Source organism: Coloeus monedula (genome assembly GCF_965178545.1).
Source record: "Coloeus monedula genome assembly, chromosome: 5".
NCBI lineage: Eukaryota > Metazoa > Chordata > Aves > Passeriformes > Corvidae > Coloeus > Coloeus monedula.
The window spans coordinates 32521440-32539567 of record NC_138785.1 but is presented as its reverse complement, the minus strand read 5'-3'; the positions used below and the strand labels follow the sequence as shown (position 1 = coordinate 32539567).

At 36.5% G+C, this 18128-nt stretch overlaps 1 protein-coding gene across 1 annotated transcript in view; it reads left to right on the top strand.

Moving 5' to 3' along the window:
* The window catches only part of GSTCD (glutathione S-transferase C-terminal domain containing), a 53899-nt gene extending 37958 nt beyond the window's left edge, over positions 1-15941 (top strand). The window contains exons 6-12 of the mRNA XM_082281228.1: positions 1859-1974; positions 2186-2230; positions 2619-2747; positions 5200-5333; positions 7040-7070; positions 10939-11008; positions 14067-15941. Of these exons, the coding sequence (XP_082137354.1) occupies positions 1859-1974; positions 2186-2230; positions 2619-2747; positions 5200-5333; positions 7040-7070; positions 10939-11008; positions 14067-14203 (662 nt within the window). The 3' untranslated portion in view covers positions 14204-15941. The remainder of the gene's footprint in view (positions 1-1858; positions 1975-2185; positions 2231-2618; positions 2748-5199; positions 5334-7039; positions 7071-10938; positions 11009-14066) is intronic.
* Positions 15942-18128: the final 2187 nt, after the last annotated feature.

The window sequence follows — 18128 nt, the reverse complement described above, 5'->3', positions numbered from 1 at the left end:
ACCTCAGAAGCTGAATTTTTAGCTCAAACATAGTGACAGCACTTGATTTTGCACTTGCTGGAATTCCTGCATCTTCACTGACTACAGTAAGAACTATAGGTGTAGAACACCTGAACGTAAGTTTATCTAACTGAAGCATGGAAATAGCTATGGAGCAGTTCATATAGATACTTGGCACACAAGGACTTAGGGTTTCCAGTATAGTCTTTCATCACATGTTTTTCCAAGGATCTACTCATGTGTAAGAGTTGATTGCTTAAAATGTGTTCAGCAATTTGCATGTTGTGTTAAAGGGCTTGTATTTGTTATTGGAAAGCCTAATTTTCTGGAACTCTTCTTTATGGTAACTTTCACAAAGTGTAAAAAATGTTTGAAATGTAACAATGTTTTTATTATTGTAAAGTGCACTATTTTAGATGTACAAAATACATCTGAAATACAAAGCTGGTAGGTGAGGAGGTTGTGTTGAACCTCTTAATTTCCATTCAGTAGTACAAATCTTAATGTACCACCATGCAGTGACTTAGGAATATATTTTTTAAATGTCATTATTGGTTTCGTAAAAAGTCTTCTGTAACTGCACAGGATGAACTCTACCCTACTTCCTCTGCCTTCTCTTCACAGTTTTTTCTTTGCACTGACAGTATAGAATGTAGTATCTTGAAAAGTGATTTTTTTTCTCATTCTGTCTAAAGAGATGTAGTGATAATTTCATCTGATGAGTTTGTTGAAATTGGTTGTTTATTTGTAAAGTGAAATGTTACTTATGATAAAATATACAAATCCCCCCCATTTTCAGGTTACAGTTTGAAACAAACTTTGTAATAAATGCAATTTATCATGATGATGAGAATTGAACAGTTTTTGTAGTAGCCAGGAAACTTTACTGATTTGTGGGTTTTATGTTAAACTGCACCCCAGTATTGGGGAGCACAAATTTTTAAATAGGCAAATTTAATGAGTTTTGAGTGTCCATACTCAAATATATCGTAATGCTCCTAGTAGGAAAATAGTTGTTCATATTTCAGAGATCACTGGAATTTTTTGGTACACCTTACTCTTCTTTGTGAAAACTCATTTAAAAGAGTTGTTTCAGTACTTCTTTCTTATTGTGAAGATGAGCTGTCAATATCTGTGTCAAACTCTGCTTTCTGAACAAGCAAAAGGAGTCTTTAATAGGTCTGTCAGCACTCAGCCCCGCTGAGACAAAATGCAGCTTTACAAATATGTAAGTGCTGACTCAACAAATTCATTATATCTGAAGCAACTCTATGTTGGACTTTACCAACCACATTTGAAAGAAATTAATGGTTTTTCCAGTTCTGGTTGTTACAAATGTGGTGGAAAGCCAGACTTTGTTATGTAGAAATAATGACTTTGAGAAGTACCTCCTTGCATGTGCAGTCATTTAAATAAATAGGGCTGGTTCGTATGAAAAGCAAAAATTGACAGTAGAAAGAGTACAAGTTTTAAAACCAAGATGCTTAAGGACAGTGTATATAGATACAGTAAATGAGGATTTATTTTGACAACCTTACTGTGAATGTGTTTGAACTCTGTCTCTGGGCATGAATCACAAGATTGGAGCAGAATTAGGCCAGAGTTTACACTGGCTTGATTGCTTTGCATTAAGTTTATATGAGTTTGTTCCTAAGGATACATTAACATCATTAAGTAGAAAGTTAATTTTGGAGAAGGCTGTACCAAGTATTTAATATGTTAAATACGAATTTAGCTTGAAGTGAATTAAGATGCCCAAGTGTTTAATCTCAGCCATAAACTGCATAACTACTCATAAAAAATTATCAGGGTTGAGAACTGCTGATCACTGCTTAGGCATTTTCTCTGTCATCCCCAGGAAAGATGTCTAGAGACCGGGCTCTCAGGAAGCAGCAGCAGCTGAATAATTTGGTAGCAGCAGTGACAAAGCTCGCAAAGCCTGGAGATGTGATTGTGGATTTTTGCAGTGGAGGGGTAATGTACATTTTTGTTTTTGTGGTGCAGTTTCTTTCAGCTTTCATCCTTGCAGTTCTAGGTGGTTGCTGCCGCAAAGCAAAGCAGAAGTGCAAATGCTAAAATTTTAGCCGCTTTCAAACATTCTCCCTTTGATATGGGGATGCTCATCATGTAATGAGTGAACAATAGGGAATGCTATTGATTTTGTTGTTTGTTTTTGTTTTCACAGGGCCATGTTGGAATTGTTCTTGCTTATATGATGCCATCCTGTCAGGTAAATCCTCAATAAAAAGATCTCTGGTAATCATCTTCAAAAGATGTCTATGTGGAGAGGACACATAGAAGTCACAGTTGTCTCAGCAGAGGACTTAGGTTTGAAACATGCAAATTTTTAAGCATAATCCCCAGATGTGTGTGGTGCTTTCCAGAGAAAACAAAAGTTATATGAAAATATAAAATATTTGCAAGCTGATTAATATTGGCAAGCATTAAATGCCTTTGATTGTTGCTAGGTTTCCAGCTAGTCATTTTGTAGCTCTCAGACTCTGCCACAAGTAATTCAAAGGTTTTCTCAGCAAACTAGAATGTTTTCTGCTTGGTAATGTTGTACTTCAATTTCTCAGTATTATTTTGCCTTACCTTCTCCTGTGTGTGACATCTAGGTGGTGCTCATAGAAAATAAGGAGTTGTCTCTGATCCGTGCTAAAGACAGAAGTGATGAACTAGGTTTAAACAACATTTGGTTCATTCAAGCAAACTTGGATTATTTTAATGGGACATTCAACATTGGGGTAAGTGATTATAACTTTTCCACTTCAGAACTTCAGTGTCTGATTAATTATTCTTAAAACAACTTAAATACGTGAGAGAATAAAACTCTGTATGTCCTTATAGACCATGAAAGTAAATGAGATGAATGTTCTGTCTAGAATTTTGCTGCCCTAGTGAAGAATAAGGCATAAATAGTATTTTGTAGCTCTGTAAATATTCCTGTCATCTAGTTTTTTATTCTGCTAATAGAAAATGAACCTCTGTGGCAAGCTGCAAGCTTTCCATGCAATATTGACTGTTCTTTAAATCATCCATCTGAAAGCCTGTTTTGACTGTAGCTGAGGATGGTTAATGCTGAAGGTTTATGGTACATGAACAGTGCTGTTTAACTGTTTGGTTGGTTTATTCAAGAAAGGAAAAGAAATTTAGTGCAGGAGAAAGAGGAGAAAATAAGTGGTTTTAGCCCAGTGCTTCCAAGTGTAAATTTCCAATTCTGTAGCTTTATTTTCTGTGCTACACTGTCATATGAATCTCAGTGGGTGAACTAGAGAGTTATTTCAAAATACCAGGATCTCATGAATAGTACACTGAATTGAGTGTGTGGAATTTTTAATAGTTGTTTTACGAAATGAGTCTCCAATTTTGTGGTCATTGGAATTCCTATCTTAATTTTTGGGGGCCTCTTTTAAAGGTTAATACAATATTAAACCTGTAGAGTTTTTATGTAATAAAAAAGTATTATATTCTCTCTTTCAAGTTTTGTGACGAGGAAGATACCGAAGTATATGTCAGAAGAGTTCACTTGGAAATGCTTCATTTCCAGGCCTTCATTTCCAAATATCTGCATTAGTTTTCACATTTTATTTTGTTTCAGATAGTGAGTTCAATATATAGGATATCCTGAGAAAGCTTTGCTTTAATTTTATTTGGGATTTTTGTTAATTAAATGGGTTCTTAGAAAGCCAAAGAAGAAATCCGTTGGTGTAACAGGTCATACATGCTCAGCAAAACTACTGGTTTTATCTGCTGCTGTTTTAAGGTCTCTTTCAAATGTGCAGGCAAAGCAGAGAGCTTTGTTTTCTACTTGGATAGATGAGGAAGTATCTATAATTACATTTCATGATAATCTGATAGCTGTCATATTAAGACACTATTTCTGATGTTAAACTAGTTTTATTTTTGTTGTTAAATTAATATGAGCAGAAAATTTCATTTTGAAATTATTTTCTTGTTAATTTTTTAATGTTCTGCTTGAGATGAGAGTATTTATTTCCATCTGTATGCAATTGCAGTTCAGTTGATGATTAATGGTCTCCTCAGCTGAGCTTACAAGAAGCAGACTGGAAACAAAAAAGACTTTGTTTTAATCTATATCTGAGAGCAAAGTTTTTATCTTCCAGTTGCTCTACCTTGAAAAACAGCTTTGAACCCTGAAATCTGAGCTGGGCAGTTCTAAACCTCTTCTCTAAATCCACAGTGAACAAAAAGCAAAGCAAACAATGTAGTTTTTATAAATCCACACTGCTGCATGAAATCAAAAATGTGCCTCAGAAATGTCCTTAGTTTAAGTATGCCCAAAGCCTACTCTTTGAGGTACTGAGCACATGGGAGGAGGCAGAGAAGGTAATGCCCCATTTCAGTGGTGTGTTTGGCATCCCAGGTATAGGTAGGAGAGAGCTGCTTGCCTTCCCTTGCCAATGTATTGAGTACTGCAGTAACTTGCCTTTCTGTAGGAGAGCAGGAAGAATTTGGGTGCAACCTGTGTGTTGCCCAAACACGTCAGTGCTCACAGGTAGTTGTGATCAAATGTTATTTTAGTTTTAGTTGAAGAGCCCATTACTAAGAAAAAGAAAGAAAAGAATAAGGTGAGACAAACAAAATTAAAGGAGGGCAGGTTGTATTTGATGCCTCCCCCAGCTCCAGTGTTTGTTTCCTTTAGGTTTTACTTAGTACTTTAAAATCAAATTATCTAAATTTATGCATAATTTTTTCCTTTAGATGTGACCTTGAGGTATATCTGTTACTTCTCTTACTGCTCAGTTGAAATCCAGTTTTGATGTAGTTCTTTGTATTTCTAAGTCCTTTTTGCTTGACAAAAACTTTTGACAAATCACCACATAGTTTTTCTGTTACTATGTATTCCACAGCTACTATTTTTATGGAGATTTGTTTTTAGTTTATTTGGTATCACAATGAAGTGCACCTGCCTTTTGAGTGCTTTTGGTGAGTGACCCTTCTTCAGTGTCAATTCCTTGTTAATGGAATAAACCATAAATTTTCCTCAACATAGAAATGAAGGAGAAGAATGAAAAACTGGAGAACTAAGGACCAGGCCTTTGGTGTAGCAGCTTTAGTTGCAAAAACTTCTCATGTATTTAAGTAACTCAGTCAACCAAAAATTGTTGGACTGTATTTAGAGTGTTCCAATGATGAATTTTCTTGTTAACTTGTTTGTTGTTTTTACTGCTGTAGGTGGCTCTGCATGCCTGTGGGGTGGCTACAGACATGGTGATCGAACACTGCCTCAGGGCACGGGCAGCCTTTGTCATCTCCCCCTGCTGCTACGGCTTCATTCAAAATACAGTCAAGTTCAAATATCCACGAAGGTGAACTAAAGCTTGCAAGATAAGCCTTAAAATATCAACTTAAATGAGGGAATAAAATCCTAAAAGAGTATAGAATTAATCATTTGAGGGTCATTGTGAGTGACTAGGCTAAGCTGATTCACACTTAAAAGGAAACTGTTTCCTCTTGTCCTAACAGAGAGACAGATTGGTAATTCCTGGAATATTTTTTCTGGATTTATCTATTCATGGCTCAGAAGACTTTATGCAATCAATATAGTAGATATAGTATCTGATATGCAGACCTTCTACCTTAAAATCACAAAGTTAATGGAAAACTCATGAAAATTACTCTAGGAAGGGGAATTGACATTTTAATGTTGGAGGAAGATGTAAGGAGTCAGTTTAAAGAAATGGGTCTGCTTTATAAAACAGTTCAGTACTTGTGGAACTTCTTTGATTTATTCCCAAGTAGATAAGCTCTCCTCTGTTTCAGTTCATATTTTTAATACTTTTTCAATGGATTGTGTACATATTTTGTCTTCAAATCTGCCTTGTGGGAGATACTAATATATCTTACGCTTAAGAATTTTAATGCCTTTGATATAAATAAAATGTAAAAGGTAAGCATAAAGTGGCAGAAGATAAGAGTTAAACAGACTTCTGAGTCAGAACTAGCTGGGGGAAAGGGTTGTGTTTTGGTTGGCTTTTTTTTTCTGTTCATAAAACTGAGCTTTGCATTTTGAATGTCAAAGATTAATTAGATTTAATTCTACTAGGATTTACATCAATGACTTAAGTATATATTTGCTAAAATAAGAAAATGGAACATGCAGTCTTAAAATTAATCTACAAATCTAAAAAGATATTATGTATTCATGTGAAATATTTTTCATATTTCTCTATAATATCAAAGTGTTCTGACACAGAAGTGTGTGGAGAGTAATTATTTATAACTTGTCAGTTTGGTAACCTTTGCATTTAACAGTGTTTTCTTGTCAGTTTGATACTTCCATCACTTTGTGTGTCCCTTTTGTTTTCTCTTGTGACACAGTAAAACAAATAAGTCTTCTAATGAAGAGGTAATAAAACTTGAAGCCTTCTAAAATTAGCAAACTTGTTTTAAATTGGCTGGAAAATGTTTAACTCTTGTCCAGCTACGTTTTTAGACCACAAAGACTGGAAATGATCACTTAGAAAACTTTTGTTGCTGTAGATGCTGCAAGAATGTTTGTGTTTGCTAAAATTTTAAATCTAACCTCAGAAGTACGAAAAAACTTACCAGCCTGAGCTTGAGCTACATTTTAGGGTTTGCTTTTTCTTTTTTTCGTTATGTTATATGATCATAAAAACATTATAGCCTGGCTGTATCCCCATAGTGCCTGTGTTCTGTATTCAATTTCATTGTAAAGACCCTTTACCTTTATGGTACAAACAAAATATATGTGTGTATAAGTAAATATATATAAAGTGGTTTTGTGACAATGAGAAAACCACAGTAAGTATGTGTTAGCATTTATAATGATTTAAGAGAGAATTTTTATTAATATTAGGAAAAACCCACCACTATATACACTTTTCTAGTGTACTGGAACTGTAATGAGTTTTAGTATTTTTAATGCCTTTCTTCAAGGTACAGATACTGCTGTTTTCTTTAAAATGTGTTCAAGTATGTAATGATTGCTTCTATTTTTCACCTTTGCTGGTTTTAGATGTTAATTGAATTGATCTATTTATTTTTTTTTCAGTCATCAGTTTAAAGAAATTTTGTCCTACAAGGTATGTAAAAAGACAGGGGGAAGATGTTTATGTGCAGTTTTCTGCATCTCACTGGGTCTTCTTATCAAATGAAATATGGGTGGTTATCTTAAAATTACAAGGAGGGGCATGTGTTACGTGAAATGTTCATTATTAGTGCAGGTGTTGTGTTTTCTCCACCATTCACTTTCAAAGGCTTTTTTCTTCAATAAAATTAAATAGTTTCTCCACAAAAAAAAACCCTTTTTTTCATAATGTGTAAGTGAGTCATTCCTAGGGTACTTCAACGTGTGTCAGCTAAAAATTACGGGATACCAATTTTTTTAGGTGTTAAATACAACTGTTCTAATAAACATTAGATTCTTCTCTCTATGTCTAAAACATTGGACATAGTAAGCAGGAAGAGCTTATACAGATCAGCAAAAATTCTATACAGTATTTATATTTTATACAGTTTAAAAAATGTTGTTCAGAATGATATTTAAAATATTGAAGGGTGTTTTGACCTTGTGGAGCTGGGGTCTGTGGAGATAATCTGAGAGAAATATGGGAGAAATTATCACTGAAGCATACAGATCTGACAGAGTGCAGATAGGAGAGGAGAGGAGGAGGACAAGAGCAGAGAGGTGGACAGCAGAAAACCAGTACTGATCTGCTAAATTTTGTCCTGTGAGTTTAAACTTGTTAGTGATGAGCAACCTGAAATTTGAAGGTTAGAAGCACTTAATGTAGCATGGAAAGAACATGTTTCCTTTTGAGAGAAGCAGGGTTATATAGAAACTTTACTGAATTTACAGGTCAAATCCTAGGCAGGACTCTTGGTGTTTACAATATAGAAATGAATTTTGGAGGTGCAGAATAATTCTTTGTAACAGAAATATGGAAGTGAAGGAGGGTATTTCTAATATCCAAATGCTTTTGGGGACAGTGGGTAGTACAAAGATAATGTATGTGGCAGGAAAATAGAGATTATCCTTTTTAATCCCTAAATTAGAGGGAGTTTTAAAAATTCAGAAAATCTCCAGCCATCTTATAAGGGAAGTTGAGTAATCAGGTAATAAATGCCCAAAGATTGAGAGGACAAAAGCTGCGTGGTGGATTTGGAGCTGCCATTATTTTTTCCCACGATTAAATTTCCTTTCAATGTCTCTGAGACATAATCACAAAGAACTCAGGTTTCAGTTCAGAAAAAAGTTATTTACTAGCATTATTAAACCTGCTAGCAGTACAGAGAGACATAGTGTCAGTTATAAAGTCAAGGATGCCTAGATTAGGATAGTGTGTATAATCTCATTGCAACTCAGTGATTTTTTTCTTAATCTGTTAATCCATGGAGATTTAAATCTCAGGGTTTGTCAACACTGTAGAAGAATTTTACTCCAGAATTTTGTTATTTGTGTTGCAAAAGGGCACAGGAGTCAAAGATAAGGCTAAAAAATATTGTTGCTCTTAGTAACAGAAGAGTCTATCCAATTGGTCTAGGCTGGTTGGTGCCTCAAATAATCCTAGTTATAAATAAATTTTGTTATGCAGCTAGCTGTGTTTTTATATTTCATATTAATAAATTCTTACAGGTTATTGGCTAGCAGCCGAAGTTGCCATGTGTTAGCCAGACGTTGTCTGTGTCACCCCCTCCAGTTCCCCTTTTAAATTAATTTCTCTTATCTTTCATTTTAGTGAGATCTAAAAAGACATCCAGAAGTCTGGCATTTCCAAAACTTTTTTGATGAGAACATTATGCTGTAATTCATTAGTTTATAGTTGCAAGGAATAAGGTTATGATAGCTGTAGGTTTCTACCACGACACATTTTGAGACACTGTAAAGACACAATAATTGGAAAGTAGAACTGTGTAAGGTTAAAAATACAACTTTTGAAATTTAATAGGAATTGAAGGTGTGGATGTTCTAATAAGTTAACTGTTTATGCATGCTTTGGGAAGTTTCTAAACATTATTTTAGAAATGCTTTTCTTCTTACTTCTGCCATCAGGGAATGTGACAATTTAATCACTGTGTCGGGGGAAACAATGTAGTCCTAACAGGCTCTAGTTTATCTTTTTGGATCGCTCTGTAAGAAGCTAAGGACTGGAGTCATTTCAGATTAGTTAAGTGACAAGACTTACCTTGGCTCTGGTCTGGTCTACAGGAGCTGGGAACTTGCTGTTGCAAAGAGCCTAGTTGTATTGGGTGCCTGAAGGCTGGAGGAGTTGTGTGCTAACATGGATCTTCTCCCTCTCCTCTAAATCCCTCTTTTTCTCTCTAAGCTGCCTGTCACTGCTGCTTCTCTCCCAACAGTGGCCACATTGTCCACGACATCCCTTCTCCATTCTCCAGTAGTGATGTCTGGGCTTAACATTTTCAGCTCTTTTGTACTACAAAAAGAGCGACGTTTGAGCTGAACTGACTGGGTGTAACGTGTTCAAGGCCTAAAGGTGTTATGACATGTTCCTATTTTGCTTCCGTTTATTTTTATGAAGCTGTGAGCTGGAAATCTTCTTGTCAGTGAGCTGTACTGGGCAACAAATATCCTTGCATCAAGATATTATAAATGTCTTTAAATGAGTAGTATTTGTGTATCATGTGATGATAGTATTTTATTTTATAATATGTGGGAAATTTTTTGCGGTCAGTTGTCTATTTATGAGTTGGATGGAGTGTACTGGGGGAATTACCATCTTGATTTAATATGAAGGTTTTTTGTGAAGACTTGGATGTTTATATCCCTCTAAAAAAAGCTGGAGTAAGTATCCTTACTTCAGAATACTGAAAGAACCTGAAGTATCCTTTGGTGATGTTGCTCTCTCCACCTGTTAAAGAACCAAATCTTTAAAATAATAATTTTGTATCAGGCAAGAATAAAAAAGAATAAATTCTTTTTTGATGACACGTGTCCTTGTTTCAGAACTAGAGCTCTGGGAACTTTGCATAGGAGAGCACTTTGTGTTGTTGCCTGTTCTTGTTTTCTCCCCATGTTGTCGTGGGAGACTTGGGGATGTTGTGTGATTCTAAGATGGTTCTGATTTACTCTGTGCTGTACCACATATTGCAGCTGTCCCACAGAGCACAGCTGTCATCAGAGCAGTAATTTCACTGCTACACCTGCAAGGCTTTCCTCTCACCACCTGGCTAACTTGCCTTGGCTTGGCCGCTCTTTGAGGAGCCGTTGTGCCGGCACAGGTGGTGGGCATTGAACGCAAATGAGGATGGGGCTCTGCCTGCTGCTCTAAGCAGGGAGCAAAGTGCACCCTCCCCTGCACCATCCCCCTGGCTGACTGGACAGGGAGAAATTCTTCTGTAGAAGTCTCTGCAGAAAATTTTAATGGAGCAGGGGTGGTAGTTTGAAAGTAAATTGTGCTCTTTTGATGGAGAAAACTTTCCTATTCACAGACAGGTATTTTTTTGCCTTCAGGATCTGAATGGATGTGGTGGGGCAGAGGAAGTTTGACCCACCAGCCTGTCCTGGGATTCAAAACCACTGCTTGGGAGAAATGTTCAAATCAACTGTTAAAGAATTTTGTCTTGGCTGCTTATTGGTGCAGGGAGGCTGTCCTATTATGACTATGCTAAAAGAGGGCTGTGGTGCTCATCAGTAATTGAAGGCAAAATTAGTGTGCAAGATGTCTTTGAAGAATGCTGTGTTGTATACATTGCATCCACTTCAACTGCTGCAAAGAATTAGAAAGTTTAGCAAGAAACAAATACTCATGAGGAGAAATGAGGTAGTGATTACAAACACTTGACTTACACATGTATTTGCAGTATAAAACTTGGGATTTGCACACAGAAATTTTTTTAGAAATATTGTCTTCAACATGGTAGCATTTCTGATACTTCTAAGCCTTTAATCAGATTTTTCTTGATTTATGGGTTTTTTTGTCTTTTTTATAGGAGCACATGATCCTTTGCAGATTTGCAGATCAGACAGCTGTTCAGCTTCCACCTGAACGCAGGCTAATTGGTATGAATTTCTGAAGCTGTTGTGTAAACCATCTCAGTGCTGGTTTTACCTTGATACATAAAGGAAGAAATGGTACATTTATGAATGGGGCATTAAGTAGATGTCTTCAGATAACATTTGAAAAATTTAAGTTTCATCACATTTCATGTCTTGCTGTTCTCTTTTGTGCTATAGGAACTCTTTTCCTCTTCCAAAATCATCAGTATGAGAGAGTGAGTTTGCATTTTATGGATTTTTGTTGCTTCATCTTTTTTTCTCCCCTCCGTTCTCTGAAAAGCATGAGATCTTTGTGAAGTTTGCTAAAGTCCTGCTATTGGCAGTTTATCCTACATTAAAAGCAGTGGCTATTTGTAGTAGTGACTTTCAGTTTGCCCCTTTTCAATGTGCCCCCTTTGTCCTGCTTGTAGTCACTGGGGGTAACTCTTGGGAGGTCAAAAACGCCAGCTGCAAACAATAAGGCTGAATTGCAGAGATTGGGCTGGCTTTGGTCAGAAGGACAGCAAATACAGAACACTTCAAATATGTGGAATAAGCTTAGATTTACAAAAGGGTGTATTGTATAAAGGGTGTATATAAAGGTGTGTTTATAAAAAAATAATGTGATTCTGTCTGGTATTCCTGTTCGTTCCGATTGAAGCTGTAAACTAGCTTCCAGGTCAGAAAAAACAGAAGGGGCTAGGAACACAAATGTAACTTTTATGTGTTTTGCCCTGACAAAAGACCCCAAATATAATTTTATTCTCTCTCTCCCCCTACATCATCACTTCTGTTGTCAAAAATGTTACTTTTTCTTTAAGTTCCATGTAATACTAATCTGTCTCATCGAAGATGGTTTTCATTTTTGTGTTCTGCTTCAGTTTTGAAATCTTTTTTGTGGGAATCTTGTTTGGTGGTACTTTAAAGTTTTCTTGTAAACATCTGAAGATTGAATGAGATCAGTGTTATAGCAATGTGAGAATGGGTTTTTTTAGTTCTGTTTTTGTGCAATGCAGGATCAGATATTGAAAAAACTGTATATGTCATTTAATGAAAGTATTCCTGAACAGGTGGAGACTTTCTTCTCTGTTGTAAATGATGACAAAATGACTTACTCTTCTACTTTTTGAATATTTTAGAATTGTATTGTGAAATGTGTTTTGGAGTTACCACTGAGTTTATGCAGCTTCAGAGAAGTGACACCATTCCCTTTCATTACCTGTACGCTGTAAAATACAGCATTCTGTCTGTGACTGTCATGGCTGAAACAACACATTTCTCAAAGGAGTTACCACCAATTTCTGTGGTATCTGTGACCCTAAAAATATGCAGTTGAACTCAGTTCTCCTACACACAGCAATTCCCTCTTAAATGAACAAAGTCCCTTGTACCATTTTAACTGGACATGTGGCTTTTACCCTCTATGTGCAGCAGTGGTACCTGAGTGCAAAATGAGTGGTTGAATGGCTTTGTGAACATTGCTATGGCCCACATGAGGACACAGAACTGCTCCATGGGTTTCACAGACTTACTGAGAGCACCCAGGGGAGCCAGGCCCCACTTGTGGCAGTCCCAGATGCCCTTCAATGTGTACACTTGGAATAATGATGATACTGGTGTCAGTGGCAGGATTGTGTAAATGCCATTTTGTTCATCACAGAAGGTGATTTTATATGGAACCACAAATGTGGAGGGTAGGACTACAAAAGGTAATTTGCAGAGTTCTGTCCTGGGTTGGTTACATAAACTGGTAATTTCTCCCTGCAGTATGCAAATCCATACGGGACTGAATTGGAAAGTTCTTTTTCAAGCACTCCCTTATTACTGTATCTCTAAATTGTCTCCTACCTAATTACTACACCTCTCGAATCCCAAGCCACTAACAGAAGAGTCCAAATGTCATAATGTTGGTGAATTCAAAGTAGTGAAATTCTTTTGTAACTAATGCATTCAGCTGAGACGGGAAGATAGTTCTGGCCATGGGTTCACTGTGGACAGACAGAGTAGATTGGACTGAGCCCTGCATTAAAGTGTGATGTGCACCACCTGCTCTGAAATACAAGGATACTGAGGGGAGTGTTGGTGCCACCTGCCCGAAACTTCTACAGGCACCTAACCAGGGTGCATGGCTGGGCTGGTAAGGATACAGGCACAAAAGCTCTGTATATATTCAGGGAAGAGAGGTAAGCCATTCCGGAGGGTAGTTTGGAATGTCAGACTCCTATTCCAAAGGTAAGCAGGATGTGCTCCTGTCTCTTCATCTCAGACCCCAAATACATTTAACTATACGGTTCTGTCAGGAACAAGAAAAGAGGTAGGATCATTGTGTTTGAGACTGAAGTGGGATTGTGCCCATTCATGACTTGAGGCTGTAACAATTAGTGATAAAACACTTCAAAGTAGCATTAAATTTTTCTTGCAATAATGTTTCAAGCTGCTGAAAATACAATCTGACAAGTCAATCCTATATTTCAGAACATAATAATAAATTATAATGAGTAAATAAGTAAAGACAAATGGTCCTATCATCTTGTTGTGGCTGTATCATAATAAAAAACTTCTAAGCAGAAAAAAACCCTTTATCCTTCTCGGTTTTTTTCTGCAGGTAAATCTGAAATAAGCTTCATTTGCATTACCAATTTAGTATGTTTGTTTATAAATAGTTACAGTAATATGTCTCAAATCAATTACACTGGATCACTTTTTGGTATTTTAGTCTATTGTTTATGTTCAATAACCAGCGATTTTCAGATTTTAGATGAAAGTACAGGAGGAAAACAGTTATGGTTATAAAGGGAGTAGAAGTTTGGCAATTCAGAGAGCTAAGGGGTAAACTAGGCATTTTTCTTCTTCCCATTTACATTAAAGCATATTTTTTTCTCTGTTTTGAGAATACTTTTAAATAGAATACAGAAATAGAATACAGAAACCAGATTAAGATGTTTTTTAAAGTAGATTTGGGATTTACTTTTTAGATGGTTTACTCATGTGTTATCCTAACATAGAATATTTTAAGTGCAAGTTTCTGATAATGTTTGGATAATGTTTTGAGTTTCTGTGCTCTCCTTTGCTCTTGTTTTAGGGAAGCAGTGTATGGGACTTGTGGATCTGGATCGGGCATGGGCTGCAGAAGAACATAACTACTCTGTCCAAGTTATATCTATGGAGCCAGAGAGTTGTTCTCCAAAGAACAATATGTTTGTGGGCATCCCTACTTAGAGTGTGAAACTTGCATTCAATTTGAAGCTGAACATAAATCTTCAGTGCATAATGACATCCAGCAGATAGAGGCAGCGCTGGGAAGCAGATATCCTGCATCTGGAACACATTGCCTTTGAAAAGGGAAGCAGCCCCCAAAGTCCTAAGAAGCAAACTGCATGCAGAGCATTCCAAATCAATGCTTGTGTCATTTAGCAAGTTTTGGTTCTTGTACTGAGAACTTTCTGGATCTTATGACTGTGCATGGAATTATATCCATCTGTAAAAGTTGAGAGAAAACTGGTTTTGTTGAAGGAATGGTGATTTCCTTTTCAGTGAAACTGTGTCTTGGCTGCTTGGAAGTTGTGTTTGTGGTCAAAACAGCATTTGTGTTGATAAGCAGAGCAGTTATCAGCCAGCAGTGCTGATTACCAGAGGAACAGAGAAGATCAAATTTATTGTGTTACTGAAGATGGCTGTGCAGCAGGTGGTGGCCTGACTTTGCTGAAGAATTCCATACTACTGTAGGAAGATTATTTTTAATAAAAGTTCATCAGAATACTTTGGGCCTCAATCTGCTTATTAAAAGTGTATTCTACCTTGCCAATCATTTTTTAAAAAGACTTCAAAATTACTTTTAAATATTATGCAAGGATTCTGCAACCAGGTATTTGACAATGGATTTAGAGAAACCAAATTCCTCCTTATCCATTGACCAGAAAGTGGGAGCTAGACATGATGTTAGTGATTGGATACCTCACTGTCATGTGAAGTGTGTTGATTCCCATTTGTAAGAAACTTGCTGTCAGAAGAAATATTTAAGAACAGTTCATGTGTCTACATACATCATCTTCATTGATCTTATATTCAGTTTAAAATTTGACCAAAGTTGGAACCGTTTGAAAAGGTCATTTACAGTCATGCTACTCTAAAATGAAAATAAATGTCCTGTGCTCAGTTTCCCCCCCTAATTTTAAATCACCTGTTGATGTGAACACAATGGAAGATAGCTCCTAATGCAATTTTTACTGCATGTTTAGAGGTTTTACATGTCTGTGCATTCTGCCATGTTTTAATTGAAATAATCTAAAGGTTGAAAACTCTCAACATAGCTTCAGGATATAGCAAACTGAATTACAAATAATATGTATTGGAGCAAAAAAAGCATCCAGAAATATTTTATTCTTCATGTAACTTAGATATCTATAAGATCTAAATATGCGGGATCATTTTTTTAATGTGAAAACATGGAATGCTACCTACTTACTTAAAAGCACAAAAGTGAGCAAGTAGGAGTGAATTCCTACCTTCAGCCTCAGTTCTTCAGTAGGTAATGATGGAATACTTTTTCTGCAACTTTTTGTAGTTACAGGAGTAACTGGAGTTTTGAAGAATGTATGGCAAACACAAAATGCATAGTGATACCAGTTGTCTCCAGGGTTTTTTCCAATACTTGCCCAATGATAATTCAGTTCTAAGTTAGTGGGTATGTCGATCTGAACATTATTCTTGTTAAATTACTTTTCTGGAGTGAGCAAATGTCTCTTTGTGACCTTTTTGTGCTGAAGGAAGAACTCATCAAGGTGAGGCACCTGTTGGAAACTGTGATGCTGTTTACAGTAAGGATTTTCACACTGCTCTGCTTCAGGCAGTGGGTAGCAATATGAATGTTTTAATTATGGTGATGTTGAACATTTGGCATGGTCTGATATGATGCAATAATAAAGAGCTTTCAGTAGGGCAAAATTCTGTGCTCTTACATGCTTCACATTTTCTACAACATCTGTAAATATTCTGTAATAGTTTTCAGATCTACCTGAAAAGAAGGAATATATTCAAGATGTGCTACTGAATAAAAGATAAAAATGTTGTTGTTTGTTTGTTTGTTTTTTTAACGGGAAAAACCAGTAATTCTTAAAAAGGAGGAGGAGCCTTATTTGGACAAATGTCCAAGAGGTTATTAGGTGCTTCGGATGGTCAAGAAAAAACAGATAAAGTCACACAAGAATCCAAATACCAGTGTCTGTTTCATTTGTTGGATTTTTTCCCCCATTTTTTTAAAGTGCCTGTTTTCATGTTAATAACAGCTTGCCACAAGTGTTACTTCCTTGTGACTTAAGTTATTTTGTACCTGCTGCCCCACAAAGAAATAGGCTTCACAGGAAGAAAAGTTTTCTAGAAGCAAGGGAGAACGCCTGCAAAAGTAGAGCTGTGGTTATATGCATCATGACATCCCATTTTTTCTTGGATGAGCCAAACTATACAAAGTAAGTTTACGACAAATTCTTTTCCCCCCCCCAAAATCAGGAATGTTTTGATGGTATCTCACAGTCTCATCATCTTGATATCATACAGGATTAGTGAGACTGCATTCCATTTGTGATACTGGTTTGTGACCTTGTTGCTATTGGCATCAATGGACTCTGGTTTCTTCTCAGGAGAATAGAAATTTTCTCATGTCCAAGGATGGAGTTGTATTACTATGAATAGTAAAGCCTGACCTATACTTCAGGTGAACTGATGCTTACTGAAAACTGAAGAGAAGCAGATGAAAAAAAGCATAAAAATCAGGATTTGCAGCAATAGATAATACCTAATTTAGCAATTTAATCTGTGGTAAACTGTGGCATGTACTAGAAATGTGAACTCAATTGTATTAAGTTTTAGGTATGTTTTTTGCCCTATGTTTCTCTATACATAAATGGTATGGAATTAATAGAGCCTAGCATTGCCTAAACAAGGTGACTGGACAGTGTGGTCCTGGTGAGTGAAAAACTGTTGTTCTTCTAGCAGCTTGTTGCACAAGGAGCTATCTTGACGTCCAAGGTGCGTATCTAAATATGCTGCTTTTATTTTTCATTTGTTTGGCCCGCTGGGACCAGCTATAGGGTGAACAAAATGTTGTCCTAGCATAGTCATGATTTTCCATTACCTTGACAGTCTTTGTTTATATTACCCTTTTAGCCTGTAATGCTGGAAAAAGTAACCTTATAACAGGAAACGGATAAGCAAGCTCAACTGAGGTCCTCCGTGTGTTCAAAGTTAGTCATCTGTGTGGACATGTATCCTTATTTTTGGTTTTTAATTTTTGTCTTTATTGTGTCATTTATTGGCTTGCTCAGCCATATTTCAAGAGGTCTTAGCATTGCCGTATTTAGGCAGGGGTAGTAATTGTGCCCCCTAATTTTTATGTGGCTTGATCTTAGCAAAAAATATTAAAACCTTAGTTTTAGTCTGATCAAGCCATCTTTTGATTTTTGTTTTTAAGGAAAACTACGTAAGTGGTCAAAATTACTGAAAGATAATCCTTAGACAGACACACGTAAAATGATTTACTTACAGGGCAGCCATAAATGTTAGACTGATGTTTTCTGTTGCTCACTGTTGCTAGACTTTGAGCTGCTTGGTGGATGTAATGACAGTAAGCAGAAATGTCTTTTTAAATAGCTGTATTCCTTGGTGACATGCTCTGCCAGGCATTGTCATTGAAAAGAGCATTTCAAGAAAGCCTTTGTGGTCAAGGAAGTTGGATCTTAAGTAACCTGCAATGAAATGGCACTCAGCTGATTTTATAATAGGCTTCAACTGATGTTAGTTTGTCTCTACATCATCAGCTGTGGCTATTTTCTTTTAAAATGTTGGTTTAGGGTTAGAAATTAACCCTGTCCATGAATAGATAGCTATAATTTTTAGAAAGTACCGATTGAGAGAAACATTGATAGCCAAAGGTGACTGAACAGTTGAAGCCTTGGTTTCAGTCTTGATGCATAGTTGTCAGCAGAAGGGAAAGCTCATTTTCAGCTCATTCCATCACTGATGTGTAGGCACAGAAGAATTGGGGGTTTTTTGAGCATTGGAAGCCCAGACCAGAGAGACAGCATATTTGTGTCCTTCATTTCCCATATTCAGTGCTTTGGGACTGGTACGAGGTGCTTAATCATTCATA